Source organism: Barbus barbus, assembly GCF_936440315.1.
Source record: "Barbus barbus genome assembly, chromosome: 33".
Classification (NCBI taxonomy): Eukaryota; Metazoa; Chordata; class Actinopteri; order Cypriniformes; family Cyprinidae; genus Barbus; species Barbus barbus.
The window spans coordinates 11,920,889-11,937,590 of NC_136761.1; the positions used below are offsets into that span (position 1 = coordinate 11,920,889).

General features: G+C 35.0%; 4 protein-coding genes across 4 annotated transcripts in view; 1 reads left to right on the forward strand and 3 right to left on the reverse strand.

Annotated features, from left to right (window-relative positions):
• Nucleotides 1-389: 389 nt before the first annotated feature.
• On the reverse strand, nucleotides 390-3,316 carry thg1l (tRNA-histidine guanylyltransferase 1-like). The gene is made up of 6 exons (XM_079390346.1): nucleotides 2,850-3,316; nucleotides 2,555-2,731; nucleotides 2,249-2,418; nucleotides 1,461-1,549; nucleotides 993-1,100; nucleotides 390-910 (listed from the first exon to the last, which is right to left on the reverse strand). The coding sequence occupies exons 1-6, from the start codon at nucleotides 3,035-3,037 to the stop codon at nucleotides 749-751; spliced, it is 894 nt and encodes a 297-aa protein (XP_079246472.1). The 5' UTR covers nucleotides 3,038-3,316; the 3' UTR covers nucleotides 390-748.
• Nucleotides 3,317-3,550: 234 nt separating this feature from the next.
• Nucleotides 3,551-5,189, reverse strand: LOC306853147 (putative pancreatic secretory proteinase inhibitor). The gene is made up of 4 exons (XM_079390347.1): nucleotides 4,989-5,189; nucleotides 4,837-4,868; nucleotides 4,628-4,740; nucleotides 3,551-4,498 (listed from the first exon to the last, which is right to left on the reverse strand). The coding sequence occupies exons 1-4, from the start codon at nucleotides 5,038-5,040 to the stop codon at nucleotides 4,453-4,455; spliced, it is 243 nt and encodes an 80-aa protein (XP_079246473.1). The 5' UTR covers nucleotides 5,041-5,189; the 3' UTR covers nucleotides 3,551-4,452.
• A 1,683-nt stretch (nucleotides 5,190-6,872) lies between these two features.
• On the forward strand, nucleotides 6,873-14,322 carry nipsnap3a (nipsnap homolog 3A (C. elegans)). The gene is made up of 6 exons (XM_079390985.1): nucleotides 6,873-7,089; nucleotides 8,217-8,424; nucleotides 9,322-9,483; nucleotides 10,424-10,573; nucleotides 12,118-12,204; nucleotides 12,333-14,322. The coding sequence occupies exons 1-6, from the start codon at nucleotides 7,012-7,014 to the stop codon at nucleotides 12,407-12,409; spliced, it is 762 nt and encodes a 253-aa protein (XP_079247111.1). The 5' UTR covers nucleotides 6,873-7,011; the 3' UTR covers nucleotides 12,410-14,322.
• Nucleotides 12,801-16,702, reverse strand: part of LOC306853509 (phospholipid-transporting ATPase ABCA1-like) — a 31,991-nt gene continuing 28,089 nt past the window's right edge. Inside the window, exons 44-47 of the mRNA XM_079390984.1 lie at nucleotides 16,459-16,562; nucleotides 16,126-16,218; nucleotides 15,156-15,399; nucleotides 12,801-14,280 (exon numbers count right to left, since the gene is read on the reverse strand). Coding sequence (XP_079247110.1) covers nucleotides 14,137-14,280; nucleotides 15,156-15,399; nucleotides 16,126-16,218; nucleotides 16,459-16,562 — 585 coding nt within the window. The 3' untranslated portion in view covers nucleotides 12,801-14,136. The remainder of the gene's footprint in view (nucleotides 14,281-15,155; nucleotides 15,400-16,125; nucleotides 16,219-16,458; nucleotides 16,563-16,702) is intronic.

Consider the following 16,702-nt stretch of genomic DNA (forward strand, 5'->3'; position numbering starts at 1 on the left):
AATAATTCTAACATCAAAGTAAGGAAGGACCAGACCAGCACACGCTACATCAGATCGCTGAAAAAAATCAAAGCTTTGATGTTACATATTTAAAGTAAAAATCTGAGATTGAGCTCAATTTAAACAGCTCTTTAATCAATGCACAATTTTTATGTGCTTTTATGGAATTATAAGATTCATTTTTGATTGCAAATATCCAAAAATTGGCCCCATTTACCTCTATCATAGAGGCCTCACCAAAACTTTATTTTATTAACGTAATTATTTTATTAACGTTTGCTTTTTATTCTTTTAAAGAAAAAGCAGGCACAAATCTACATAATTTTTGTGGTAATCAAATACAGCAAAATGCCATGCTGTGGACTGAGTTTAACGCAAAATATTTCTTAAAGTAATTATTTAATTCTCATTTCATTAAATGTACCCCATTGTACAGGATATGCAATGACACTGAAATTTGGCTGAAGAAAAACTGCCTTTTTAAAGTCATCACCACAGAGAGGAAACGGTGGGGGGTGAGGTGAAACAGATGCTCATCCCTGCAGGAGAGAATAAGATCCTTGTGTCATTCCTTATCTCCACTAGGAATCTTAGGGGGAAAAATAACATGGCAACATCCCCCTCCATTCTGTTTCTTTTCCTCCAAACTAGACAATAAACTATAAAACACAGAAAGTTTTTTTATTATTTATTTAATACCAAAGGGAAAAAATGAACTTTGGTCTGGTACAGTCTTTTAACCATGTGATCAACACTGGTCGCTTTCCAGAATGCCTGGATGTTCTTCCCAGAACTGATCTCCAATGATATCACAAGAATGACTTGTGACCTTCTTTCTTGTCCGTGTTACATTCATTTCTGTCTCTCCTTCATCTGGCCGCTTGATAAGTTTAGTTGTGGTTTCATTCACCTAAAGTAAAGAATTTGAGTTAAAAATTTCACTTAAGATAATAGATAATTTAAAGAAAAAATGTTTTGCAGCTGCAGCTTACCTTTTCCCATATTAAAGTCGTGCCTTTTTTGTGCATTGGGGATTCGTTATTGTAATTGATATTGAACTCAGAAAACAATATCTCATTCTTATCTGCTGCTTGTGTTCCCTGTATATGGGAAAAATTATGCAACTTTTTAGTTTCTTCATTACACTACAGTTATGTAATGTGAACAGACAAAATAACTGTACTGGAATTAGGTGCGTTTAAACTTATATTGAAAAATAAAATCTAATAATGCACAATTAAACATTTATGTATTATATTTGCAAAGTATTGATTATGTTTCTAGTTAAATCTCTTTATTGGATAATATTCCTAAAAGACAGACAAAACCTGTCAGCTTTTAAATACTGCCATGTTCATATTACATTAGTGACAAGCACTCTCAATCAAAATCTATATGATAACTGGTCTAGAAAAGAAAACAAATCAGAGCAAACATAAAAATACTTTAACTGATCATACACTGAGTCTCTCCTCAGCTTGCGTTGTGGTTAGTCCACCTTTCTGCACCATCGTCCAAAACGTAGTGTTGTACAAATTGTTAATGTGACCTGAATAGAAATAGCAAATGTGAAATGTAAAAATTGAGTAATTCCAACAACTCCATTGTTAAATATTTAAATAATTTCTATAACTGGACATTCATTTCTAAGACACCTAAAAATAATGGATTTTATTTGACATTTATATTTTAATGCATAATCAAAATACAATATATTTATGTTATTAATTCTCCATTACAAGCAAACATGTGAATATTACCATATGTGACCCTGGACCACAAAGTCTCTGGGGCATATTTGTAGCAATATCCAAAAATACATGGCATGGGTCAAAATTATCTATTTTTTTATGCCAAAAATCATTAGGATATTAAGTAAAGATCATGTTCCATGAAGATATTTAGTAAATTTCGTACTGTGACTGTATGAAAACTTCCATTTTCATTTTTGATCAAGGCGATTTTCTCAATATTTAGATTTTTTTGCACCCTCAGATTCCAGATTTTCAAATAATTGTATCTCATCCAAATATTGTCCGATCCTAACAAACCATACATCAATGGAAAGCTTATTTATTCATATACTTTCAATTTTGAAAAACAGACACTTAAGACTGGTTTTGTGGTCCAGTTTTTGTCGAAATTTCAAAAGTAAAAATGATTCTACTTCATACTATCATATTGTTTTATACATGTTACAGTCAAACACATTGTATCACTAAATCTACTACTAAATACATTCACTTACAATCTGCCTGTCTCCAGCTCAGATAGTCTCTTAGGTTATGATTGCTCGGATACAGAACCACCCTGCCATCAAAGCTGGGTGGGTACAGCAGCGGCTGCTCCCCAAAATACTCCTTCCAGTAGTAAACAAAGCTAGAGGAAAACTGGGATGTCACATGGGTCATCAGTTTACTGTAGAGAGAAAGGAAAACACTTAATGGGTGAGTTTCCTAGACAGCATAACACTGGACAACCATCTTCTAGCTGTGGTGTCTGGCATCAAGATAGAAAGCATATTCCAGCAATGTTTTTATATACAGCATTGTACCTGGCCCTTCTTTTGAACCAAGTGGTTGATCTTTTGAACACAAAGCTGAACTCATCACTCTGTCCATAGGCTATAGTGATGTCCTCCAGCTCTTCCATGACTGAACGGGCACTGCAGCTCATCAAACCCAGAGCTCGGTTATCATTGGGTTTCATGAAGTTATGCTGCTCAGAAAACCTGGAATCATAATGATCACTTTGAAAATCACTTCAGTCATCACTCATTTTCTACCCTTCACGAAATTGTACAAACATAAGACTGCAATAGCATGTTGTAACTGTACAGAAGTACATACTTGTGAAAGTTGCGTCCATCTAGCCGAACCACAATGTAACAGTTTCTCAAACATGTGTCGTCGAGCTCAAAGTTTCTCACGTATTCAAATTTGCTTTTGGCCATGACAGATGATGTACTGAAATTAAGACTTAAGAGTGCCTTGTGCTCTGTAAGCCCTCGAAAGTTTACCGATAACAGTCTTAGCATAAGGATATCAGGAAAAATACGAGTTATTTAATGTTTAACTTAAATATTTCTGTTAGTTCCGAATATTTGTGAGGCGTAACTCATCGTAATTAATTAAATGTTCATTTTCATGCCTCAGGATGAACTTCAATGAGTGTTTATCTTAAAACGCGTTGTATTTTTTAAATATTTAACATTATACGGCTTACAAGATATTATTCTTTAACCGGAAGTATGTTTTATCAAAACTCGCATGTGCGTAAGCGGTCATTGTATTGGTACGTCACCCTATACAGTCCCTCAAAATATATAGTTCTGAAAATGTTGTTCCGCCACACAGTTTACGAAACATCAACCGCTTTAGCAGATTTAAAAGCGTAATGACTTGCATCTGACACAAATTAAAAAGTTCTGTCAGCAATGTTTTTAATAGAACGAGATGTTTCATTGGCAATTTTGAGGAGAGTTAAAAGAGCATGCAAAGAAACGCAAGACAAAGTGAAGCTTTTTTTTTTTTTATTTTTTTTTTTTATTATGACACTATCAGAGATAAACAGATAAACATTAGAACATGAACATGAGAATATAAATACATGTGAACATATGGGGGATACAATGAAAAAATAAATAAACTATAAATAAAAAAATCATAAATATACAGTCATACACAGTTATACAAACATTTTACAACCATAAAAATTATAACTTATTTATCAATTTTTTTATAATATTGGATGTTTTTAAGGCTTTTTTATTAGAGGAGATTCTTTGAAGAGATGAGTAAACCAAAAGTAGATCAGAAGAGAAAATTGTACAATTAGGTTTAAAGTTAAGGCATCGCGCTTTGTGAATGTGGAATTTTCCCATCATACAAATAAAATCCAGGGCATCCTCTAGCTCCCTACTGTCAGAAACCAACAAAGTGAAGCTGGTCAGGCTTAGATTTGTTTGGTCAGGTATGTTTATTTTATTAGCAAAAAAAGGTAAAGGTATAAATGGTCTTCCCACAGCTTGTCATCATGTCACATTTCCATTTTTGTTAGATTTTTAAAAAACATATTTAGAAAAAATAAGCTGTAAATCCCAAAACTTCACCCCTAAAACATTGCACTCAGAGCAGTTCCTACAGAAATAAGGGAATAAATTGATATTATAGAAAGAAATATGTTAAAGAAAGACAGGACAGTATCATGAAACCAACTGACTGAGTAGAAAATCAAAGCACTATTCATTCAAAGTCACTCAGATGTGATAATACTGACATATTAGTAGGCTACTTGCTTTTAGCACTTATATTTTTCATTTTAACATGTGGTAGGTGTTCACACGTCTCCTGTTTATAGGTATACTGATCACATCCTCTGGATGAGTATAGCAAACAACACTCTTAAACAAACATAGATATGAAAAGTGAAGTGATGATAAGGTCCTCCACCTCAGCACTGGCCGTCTTTCACAATCAAAATGTCTGCATTAGTGTGCCTAAAAAACAAACACCCTATCAGTGATTCAAAATCCCAGCATCCATACCATAACACTTGCTAACTAGCAGCAAAATCCATACAGTAATGCTGTTATCCTATACACAAACAAGCAAATGAATGGACTCACATTCTCTGCACACACAGGGTGCATTCATTGACGTATGTGATGCCATCATTACCACACACTGGAGAGAAGTTGAGAGGGCATGCTTGATTGATGCTCAAACCCCCACATGCAGGCTGTCAAATTAAAAACACACACAATTCACAGTTATGCATCATAAATCATCTTCTAATAGGTGTTTGTTCTGAGTTTTAGTGCATAAATGGACTTACCCTGCGGTAGAGTCTTGATTTATCCTCTGCACCTGAAAAAATGTGTACTGTCGGATTAATCTCATTGTAATAATTCTGTAGTTAATTGCAAATGGCTCACATCAATGATTAAAATAATAAAAAAAAACAAAAAAACAATGGGAGTGACTTACCCACAGAGAGGATGAGGACCAGACTCATCAGAGCCACTGCTGTTCCGGTCATGATACTTAAATGAAGGAACTCAGGATATTAAAAGGGTAATTTGTATTTGTAAATTCAGGCAGAGAGCTTTTACGTAGCAACTGATGACTTCCAGCTCGTTTCTGAGTGTTGTATCGTTGATGACCGGCAACATATAGTTTGAAAGTGAGGAGGAGGAGGAGAGGTGCTGATATTTTGACGGCTCTCTGCCCCACCTACCCACCGTCAACAACATTGAGAACAGAGCCTCCCTATTGTCTCTCTCTTTATTAAGGGATAAACATTCCAGTCTGTCCAAAAATTGCTGAGCACAATCCAAAATGCATTGGTCTGTATAATATCCCTCAAAACAGGTCTGGCTGGGAGGTGTGTCCCTGTTTATTGGCTCCAAAGTGAAATTAATGGAATTCCACTAAACATGGAATGCGGTTAACAATAATTATGTAATGTAATATTTCACTACATAATTTAGCAGGGAATATTGGATTGATAAACACTTTGAACTTAAAAATTGATATATGTAGCAAAAGAGAACATCGTCTTGAAAATTTGTGAAATTGCTATAAATTTTAATTCTTATGAAAAAGTGCAAAATGGAAATCCCGATTTTAACAATTATATAGGGGAGTGAAAATTAAATACAACACAACACAAAACAGAGAAATTCAACTGAAATTTAACTGTAAATAAATCAAGTAATTAAAGAGATAAATAAAAGTTTGAAGGTATTATATTCTACTTATTTTTATCGACAAAAATCTTGAGATTAATAACAATTATTGAATACCCCCACCCCCCATACAGGCTATCTTTGAATAATTGAAATAATAAATTGAAGAAATAATTAATTGATGAAAGAAATGCATACAGGTTTGGAATGGTGAGTAAATTATGACAGAATTGCTATTTTTGGTGGCCTATCCCTTTAATAACTTAAATTAACTTTAATAACTTAAAAAAGTCATCATATTGATAATTTTATGAATTTTTAATGTGTGTGTTTTGGATTATTTGTATAAAATTTTATATATATATATATATATATATATATATATATATATATATATATATATAATAACAAGACTGTAAATTCAAAATTAATTTTTCTGTTTTTTTGTGTTCTGCAAAAAACAAAAAACAGCATATGGGTTTTGAACAATGAGAGGGTGAATAAATACACAAAAATATTTTTGGGAAAAAAATCAATGATTTTATTCTTCAAGAATCCATTAAAGTAAAGACTTTTACATTGTTAATTAAATGCTGTTGTTTTGAACCTTCTATTCATCAAAGGATTGTGGGGAAAATGTGTAACCATTTCCACAACACATTACATATTAAGCAGCCCTGTTTTCAACACTGATAAGGTAATTCATCTTTGTCATGAGGTACAGGAATAAATTACATGGTAAAATATATAAAAATAGATATAAAAAAAACATTTGTAATAATATTTCACAATATAACTTTTATAACTGTATTTTTAATCAAATAAATGCTTCCGTGGGAAACATAAGATACTTTTTTTTTTTTTAAACATTTCTATTTTAGGGCAAAATGTTTCCTTAATGTGCAAAGGATTAGTATTTGTTTATGTCAGACACATCTATTTCTGTCTGCAAGAGAAACAGGCATATATTTTAAATATATAGAGAATCAGAAGTTTACAAAAGTTGACAACCTATATGTAATCCATATACCTGTACAATATTTTTTAAATATTATAAATTTATATGTTAAAGGCTGATGATAAATAAATACATAAATAAAAATAATTCAATATTATTATAATGTATTATATAATTTTATTATAATTTTTTTCAGCCCACTGAAAAAAAAAAAAAACATATTGCGCAAACGCTGATTGTTTTATTCAGCGAAGTCGAATAGTAGCCTACTTATCGGCTTCCGTACTGACAGTGAACTTCGTTCAGTGCTGCACGTCTCATCTGGCTCGTCAATACAGTTCAGAATCAGATCCACGCTGATAAAATGATACAATTACGCGCTGTTTTCCGGAACGCGTCACGCCACGCAGAACACTGTCTGTCTGTGAAAAGCCGACCTACGGTGAGTTTACTCATCAGTCACTAGTTTCACACATTGGGAAAGAGCTCACATTCAACAGTTTAAATTTTCTATACAGAACAGTTTGATAATACTGAACCTGTGTGACTTTTTAATGGCACTGAATTAAAAGACAAACGCTAGTTTTTTGGAGGTGTGTCAGAGGACGCCCACCATTGTCAGTCATATGATCATGTAACTCCATTGTTACATTGTTTGTTAAGACCTTGGCTGTGTCAGGAGTTACAAAAACATGAAATCATTCCAGAAGTGTTTAATAGACAGTGTGTTTCATTAGTGTTTTTCATGCATATATTAATTATATAGTGAGGTCCAAATGTCTGAGACTGGTAAATTGATTATATTTTACATTCTACTGTAAAAATGAATAACAAACTATATTCTAAGCATTACAGTTTCTGTGGAAAGTCTTAATATGGCTCTTTATGACAGCAGCAGTTCAGCTGCATAAACATTACAAACATTTGTAAAACCTGGATGATTTGAGAAATATCCAAAGAGCATCTTGTGAAAATTAAGAAAAGCTGACCTTTTGTGCATAGGAGTTCACGTGGCTTTGCTTATTTGATTTAGTGACTTTGAAATAGTACAAAAACTTCATGTCTGTCTTCTTACATTTCTGTCTTTAAAGGTCAAAAAAGAAAATGTATCCCTAATGCGGAGACTTTTTGACCCTTCTATATTTATACACCGTGCGTCTAGCTGTTCAGTTTTTAACATGTCCTTGCATAGAGTTAAGTATAGGGTTGTCTTGTTTGAATAAATCCTGTATATAATATATACAGGATTTGGGACATCATTTCCAGACCTTTGTACTTCAGTGGGAATTGGCTGGTCTAAGCCTGTAGAACGTAAACATTTGTACAGTTTATCTTAATCATCACATGTTAGTTTCAAGGTTTTTTAAATGTACTCAGTGATTAGGATGGGGGGGGGGGGGGGGGGGCTGTGCATTAAAAAATCTTAGGAAACTGAAATAAAAAAGAAACAGAAGCAGAAGTCTCATGGTTCATATAGATTCAGACAAGTGTAGATCTTGTATCTAAGTTGAAGAGTTCCCATAATGACCACATGGTGACACTAGCAGTTTGTTTCTATTTCCCGAGCAGCCCAGGGCATGGATCTCCACCGGACCTCAGCAGCAGCAGGGAACGTTCTATGAGTTCCGCACCTATTGCATCCAGCCGCATCTCAACTCTGCCTTCCTCAAACTGACCAATGAGAAGATCCACCTGCGGACAGCCCACTCAGAGCTCATTGGATACTGGAGTGTGGAATACGGGGGTCTCAATCAGGTTTTCCACATCTGGAAGTATGGTGAGAGTGACTGAATTCTTGAACGTCTAATTTATGCTTTTAAAACTTTCTAGTCAATAAGTAAAATGCAACAAAACATCAAAATTTCTGACTTAGGGAGCCTGACTTTAATTCTAGGCGTTAGCAGGTGTTCCACATTAGCTGAGGCGTCCTGCTTCCTATTTAAAACACTCGTGCTGTGCTGACAATTCTTTACCTGGTCAAAAATGACTAGCCTTCAAAAAACTGAATGTAAATATCTAATGCAATATTATCACCAAATCTTGAATTCAATTTTTTTTGTCAACTTTCTCATAGGTCTCATTGATCTGAGTTTATGCACCTCAGTTTTTGAGTGAATAATGCCAACATTAACTACAATGATTTTTTTTTCACTCAGAAACAGAAGCTCAGATCAATGAGGCCAACAATTAATCAGTTCCAGAAAGTAAAACAAAATATGTACTAATTGAAAGAAAACAAGTTGATTAAAAAGATTAAATCTGGTATTTGGTAACAATGTAGCATGACAAAAAAAGTACAAGCATTTTTCTGCAGGCTGGACATTTTTAACTGGGAACACCACAAGTGTTCAAGATGAAAAAATAATAATGAAAAAGAAAAAGTACAAAAATTATCTTTTTTGGGGGGAAGATTTTATAACCTTTGTGAGCAGACTTAATAAGTTTTAGTCTAATGTGATAACATTAACTTGCATTTTCAGGAAATATAAAATCCTCTCCAGGTCAAAACTGTATCTCAACATGAGGGTTAAGAATTTTAAATTTTGTGTACTTTAACGTATTAAATTTTCTTTAATACATTAAAGAAGTAATCTTACTAAGATTATATGCATTTTATTTAAAATGTCTAAAAGCACAAAGCACTTCTTTCTGTCTTTGCTGTAATGGTGTTTAGACAGCTATGCTCAGCGGGCATCAGTGCGGGCAGCTCTTGCTCAAGACCCCAACTGGATTGAGCAGTACATCTCTAAAGCGATGCCCATGCTGAGCTCTCAAGATAATGAGGTGACATACCTCGTACCCTGGAGCAAAACTCAGAAGCCACCCAAAGATGGAGGTGAGAACTATGTGCATTAACATTCATTGATTTTCAAAGGGGAACCAATGCATGCTCACGTGGTAGTACTATAGTTGATGTAAACATAAGCAAAGGAAAAAATAAATATTTTAACAACTTATTGATTGATCATAATGACCATTTTCAAAGAGGTTTCCTGAATTGGAAAACTGAAAATTGTACTATGTTAAAATGATTTTGTTCTTAATATGTCTTTATTTATAAACAAGTAGTTGTTTTAGATGTTTTAAAAAGTCAGAAAGGGCATTATTGTATAGGCTGTTCTATCCAAGAGTGCCTCATGTTATCTTTATACATGCCTTTGTCATTATAAATATGCATAAAAGTTCATAAATTGTTAACAAAACAAAGTTCTGTCATGACAATTCTTGGAGGGATTGTCATGGTAATGTACTAGACAATTTTTATGTATTTGGTCTTGACGGAATAGATCTGCTACGCTGCTGCTGATGCTGCTATGACAGAGCAAGTACCGAGACTTGCTACTGCCAATACATCCACAACATGCTGCTCTGAGCATGCAAGAAATACTGCTGCTGCAAAATATAACATACATGAAATAACGCCCTATAGCATACATGAATCACCTCGTAGCAGATCTATACAGGTGGAGCTGGGGAAGGTGCAGGGTTTCTGAAGCACGCTGCGAAACTGCTACAATAAGCACTACTCTGAATGTTGAGCAGAGAGCTCATTGGCTACCCATACAGAAGAGAACCAATCAGTTGTGCCATGTGATAATGATGTTATTAGGTCAGATTGAGTTAGACCAATCAGACTGCGCCATCTAGTATTTATACAGATTTCAAATTCTCTAGGCCAAGGGAGACCTACAAAATGTGCAGGACAGGGGTGCTTGCAGGACAGGTTTGAAAACCACTGATCTATCGGATTTTGTTGAAATATGTTATTTTTGTAGGAGTTTTCGAATTGACCACCTTCCAGATGAAGCCAGGTGGTCCGGCGGTGTGGGGCAAGGCGTTTCAGGCAGCAGTGGGCACCCACACAGGGTCAGGATACGCCCACGCAGTTGGGGTTTTTCACTCCGAATTTGGACAGCTCAATCAAGGTGAGTGAAGACAAGAATGCAGATATGTTTTAAAACAATTGGCAAATCATTTTTCATAGTTACAACCTGTAATTTAAATATACAATAGCATTCAAGAATTTGGGTTAAGTAGCTTTGTTTTGTTTAGTTTTTTCGGAAAGGTATGAATACTTTTATTCAACAAAGGCTCAAAGTATATGGAGCCTTTTAAGGGACATGGTGGTGGGAAAAAATTGGGGTGAGTGGAAAAAATTCGGAGAGGGAGGAAAAAATATTTTTCAAATGTTTTGCGTTCTCTCGCAAAACTTTTGCGTTCTCTTGCAAAGATATTTGCATTCCCTTGCAAAACGTTTGCATCCTCTCGCAAAACCAATTGAGTTCTGACAAACTCTTCCTGTTTACTTTACAGCTTGCAGTGGTTCCTACAGCTCCGTATGTTCACAATGGAGCGGTTCATAGTTTTAATTTGAACTTGGACTCAAATAAAGAAATGCAGTCAGTGCTTAGTTCAAGGCACGGTTTTGGGACAGTCATTTAAAACACTTAATGTAGCTTAATTTTTTAAAACTGTGACATTGGAGGACCAAATTCGATAATAATAAAAGCTGATAAAATTATAATATTAATAACCTTATTATATTGCTATTAATAAAGCAGAATAGCCCAGAATATGAACGCAACGCCCTGCACGTAAGCTTTTTCTCCCCATAAAACGCTTAAGGTAGGCTAATGAATGAAAACGGTGATTTTTTAAAAATACCAAATCTGTTTACAGTTTATATGCACAGCCCAGAACGGAACGCACAGTGTTTTCTCCCCTGCAGACAAACATTATAAAAAAACTCTTAGCACGTTGCTTTTCTGTGCATATAGTGTATATTTTTTTATAAAATATAAAACTTGGGCTTTTTATCATTGTTTTTTTATTTATTTTATATTAAGCCACGTTAAGCGCACTTTTCTATGGGGGATAAAACGTTTATCGTGCAATTCAGCTCATATTTTGGGCTTGCATGTACACCGTACAATTTTAATAATATGCTATAGCATATTTGGTCTATTTTTATCATCTTCGTCAAGCGTTTTATGAACCACAGCAAGCTGTACCGTTCTGGGCTCATCTGCTTTTCTGTGCATAGTATAAACTGTAAACAGATTTTGGATTTAAAATTGACCGTATTTGTTCATATAGCCCAAGCATGAGAACGAAAAACATTTGAAAAATATTTTTTCCTCCCAACCTGAATTTTTTTTCACACACCCCGAATTTTTCCCACCACCATGTCCCTTAAAGGGCTCCGTAATAGTAGACAACAGTACAGACTACAAAAATCGGTTTCAAATAAATGCTGCTCTTTTGAACTTTCTGTTCATCAAAGAATCCTGAAATAAATGCTGTATCAGTTCATAGTGAATCTAATTCAGCTTTAACATCACAGGAATAAATGACATTTTAAAATAGAAACCATTTTAATAGTAATGATGTTTCTCAATATTACTGTATTTTTGATCAAATAAATACAACCTTGGTGACCTTTTTTTAAAAATATATTCTGTTATTTCAGTGCATGTTTTATGGTGGTATGAGAGCGCAGACCAGCGGGCAGCGATACGGCACACATCTCATGAAGACGCCAGAGTGGTAGCGGCAGGTCAATCTTATATATTAACTCATTACACAGGACATTATCATACCATTATTATCAGAGTATTCTGGGAATTTTTGTCTTGGAAAAATAATCCATTTATGTTTTACTGTTTGTATTTTTTATTTTTGCAGTTAGGGAGAGTGCAGCGTACCTGGTGTCACAGAAGAGCAAACTCATGTTCCCCTGTGCTTTCTCACCAATCAAATAACATGGCTTCATGGTTTGACTCCAAACTCAGGCAAATGTAGAGGGAAATTTCATTGACGCAGTGCATGAACTGATAAACAGATTTAATTCGAGCAAGTTCCTTGACGTTTTTACTGATGGCCAAATTATGATTGTGAGTCTAAATAATGCTTAGCATCACAGTAAGACTTCCATCCTCAAACTACTGCAGATACTCACCGTCAGTGTTTCGCAAATGTCATTCTTTTTGTAAATAAATGCTTACATCAAAATCCAAAAATGTTTTGCATTTTTGCATGGATTAGATGTAGTGATGTCGTGTAGCTTCTTTTGGTAACATTTTAAGCAGATTGACACTGAAAATAATACATATGTTGAATTTCCAAATATGACGTCACAGATTAAACAGTGTTAGGGTTGTAGAATTGTCATTTTATTGTGTAAATACAGTAAGTGTACAAAGCGAGTAACAGACAATCCACAGCCATAAATCTGAAATGTAAACCGGTATTAATGAGGAACATCACTGTGGTACTAAAACTTGTTTTTTTCCTTTTTAGGGTTTTTTTGTTCTATTGTTTTGGTCAAACCCAAACCAAAACTAAATAGTAAATGGAAAACAGCAAAAACATTGTCTGTGGAGAATCCAGTGCAAAAAGATTAACACATTTTGACATTAAATTAAATTTCAATCAACACAGCAAGTAAAGTGCTTGGATGAAAGGCGGACAACGCTGTCGCCAATCCCAATGAGATCCAAAATACTGATTTAAAATTCCAAACTCAATGTATGGACAGATCAGCCTTACTGTACTGAACGGCTATGTAATACAGCTGGAATCAGTGTTGTGTTTGTGGATTTCTGTATTTAATGGTCCAGAGATCCAATGAAGGGCACACCAGATGCCCTTATACGAAAGAAGGCACATAAACGGTATGTTTTAAATGATTTCCTTCGAAGTTGTTCATGCGACTCCTGGAGCATCCACTAGGATTGCCGTGTCAGTCGAGGTATTTGTTACATATTGTAACCTTAAAGCTTACTTGTATAAACTTTATTTTATTTTTAAAAAACCTACAAAATTAATCACTTTTTTGTTTCGCCCATTCATAAAGGCATGTATAAAGATAACATGAGGCACTCTTGGATAGAACAGCCTATACAATAATGCCCTTTCTGACTTTTTAAAACCTCTAAAACAACTACTTGTTTATAAATAAAGACATATTAAGAACAAAATCATTTTAACATAGTACAATTTTCAGTTTTGCAGTTCAGCCCTTGGCCACGCAAACGATTCTGATTCTTCAGCATGTGATTCCCAGTCTTCTAGTCTTAAGAAAATAAAATACAAAAGACACTGACCCTGAATTATTGATCCTTGGCATTTTTCCATCGGGCCGATTATCTTGCACGATGAAAACCGATCTCTATCGACGACTGCGCAAAATAGAGTCTGTGCAGTCAGACTACACCACAAATTATGGCTTCAAGTTTTTAACACCGTGACTAACATGGTTCGGATTCAGCCATGCTAGAAACACGAGAGAAGTCTTTTAAATTTCTTTTGCATTGACTTGCATTGAGTGTCTCGGCTGCAGTATCTGCCTCTCTGCTGACTGGTTAAGATGTTTATCTTCAGACACAGGTCAGAACGGCAGACCACAGTTCAAAGGCCGCAGAAACATTGTGAAATATGTGGAATCCACTGGCTCCAGTTAGCATGTAGTGTAAAGGGAGACACCGGCTCACACAAAGCTTTCTATTGGCTTCTCCATGTTCTCTTTAACAGACAGAGGGCTCAGGAGGGTCATGTTGACCGCTGTCTCTTTGCGACGAATTAAGGTGTCTGAGTGGTCGTCACTTTGGTCCTTGGCAAAGTTAACAAATACCTGATGATTGGGAAGAAGAGTATTTAGTAATCACAGCAAGACAACAAAAAAAAAACATAAATATATAATTATATACTATACTAGTATATGAGATATAAAGACAGATATTAATATAAAACATTAAATAAAACTTAACACCCTGTGTAGTTTTTAAATAATACCTGTGTAAGTTATTGTAAAGAAAAAGTTTATTTTCCTTATTTTTAATCAAAATGTAAAAAAATTTTCTGCTGAAAAAGTAATTTTATCCAATAATCACCTACATTATTTACTGCCAAACATTCACTTTTCGCATTATGGGAGTTAAGTGTTGTGAATCAGTGTTATTTTAGTATCGTTGAGGTATTATTACAGTTTTTATTAATATTCAGTTTTTTTATATATAGACTATAAAAAAAAATCAATTTTTCTTTTAGTTATTGTAGTACATCAAGTTAAACTTAAATTAAATTAACATGGAAAATGCTGCCTTGGCAACTAGCTAAAATATTTTTTTTAAATTGCATTATTTCAGTTAGCAGTCAGTTTTTGGTGTCTTTAATGAATATTATTCATGCGCCATGTCCCAAAAGGATAGTCCACCCAGAAATAAACAATGTCATCATTTTTCCATCTCTCGTGCCATTCCAAACCTGAATGACATTCTTTCTACTGTGAAACACAAAATGAGATATTTTGAAAAATGATGGTAACTAAACAGTATGGACAAAAATGCTATGGAAATCAATGGGAACCAAAACTGTTTGGTTATTGACATTCTTCACACTGTTTTTTTAACTTCCTCTTGCTCTCAGTAGGGGTCACTGTGCTACATGTATAACAAACCCTAATCATAAATGTGCCAGTGATATTTAGGGTTGGAAATGCTCCCTCACCTGGTCCAGAGTGGTCTGGGACACAGAGTAGTCCTCTATCCTGAGAAACTCTCTGTTCTTAGCAAGGATGCTGAAGATGTGAGCGAGGGAGGTGAGGGAGGAGGAAAGCTGGTATTGCAGCATATTTCTGTGTTTTTCTTTCAGGGTGCTTCCTGGCAGCTCGCTCTCAATGAACTTCATCACGGGCTGCAGGTCAGGATCTGGCCCCGCAACCCTCAGAATGATGGTGTACCCATCGCCAAATCTGCAGGAAGAGGAGCAAGTGATGTCACATACATGTATATGCATCAAAACTCCCCTACACATGTCTAAAAAGTAATGTATGCTAAATGCTTAATGTTCTTGATTTGAGTTATTATTTTTGCCATTCAGTGACGCCGCTATTGTGCAGAATTAACACACTGTACCTTTAATAGCTTAAATAAACCATGAACCAAACCATCCAGCTACGAAGTCATTCACAAAATCACAAACTTTGATTTGGGGCCAAAAAATATATGAAAATTGGACAAAAAGGCTGTGTACTTGACCTCAATGAGGGAAAGAACTACAATGACAAAATCGATTAAAATGACAGATAAATATAAAACTATTGATTTGTTGCTGGTGTTTCTAGTGTATCTAGAAATAACATTTATGTATATTGCAAAATATGTACATTGTAAATATTTAAGTAGTTTTTCTTTTGGGGTAGTTTGTTTTGGTTCTCTGATTGGTAGAGATTTCTCTGCAGAATCATGGGTAATGTAGTTTTTCAGAAAAATTCAATTTTTACACACAATTAATTAAAAATAAGGAATAATTTGAACTGACTAATTCAACAATGCTTAGATGATCAACTAACAACCTCACAGCACACAGTAGTTCTGTCTATAATCTTTAAAAACCAATTCCCCAATGGAGAAAATAAATGAGATTCTTGCTTCGAGAACCTGATTGCTACACACTATATTTTTCATCATGATCTTACCTGTTCTTCAGGTGCTGGACACTACCCAGACAGCGGAACCTGCCGTTCACCATGATGGCCATCCTGGTGCACAGTGCTTCACATTCCTCCATACTAAGAGTGAACAGAGCACGGGTTAGTATGGAAGAAAACAGATGAAATACTGCTTCCTAGTGACCGATGGAAGACTAAGCTTAGCGAAAATCGAAGCTAAACTAAAAAGACATGAAGGTTTTAGAGGAAAACAATACTATCACTAATGCTGCCAGTGCTGCTGTCTAGCAGTAGCTTACTTAATGTCCTTGTCTATAACTTTAGCTGACTGTTAGTGTTCAGTTTAAGTAGTGAATGTACCTGTGTGAGGTAAGTACGACAGAGCGTCCCTCTTTGATGACGCTGTGGATGCAGTTCCACAGAGCTCGTCGTGCTTTGGGGTCCATTCCAGTGGTGGGCTCGTCCTGTAACCAAAAGCACAGCCAGGCTCAGATTCGACCATTGGTTCAATAGGAAACACGCACTGATTAGCTACACCGTCTCTTCTTCACACGTGTATCGTATACTCAATTGAACCGAAACAGGCTTGCTGACTCTTAAGCGT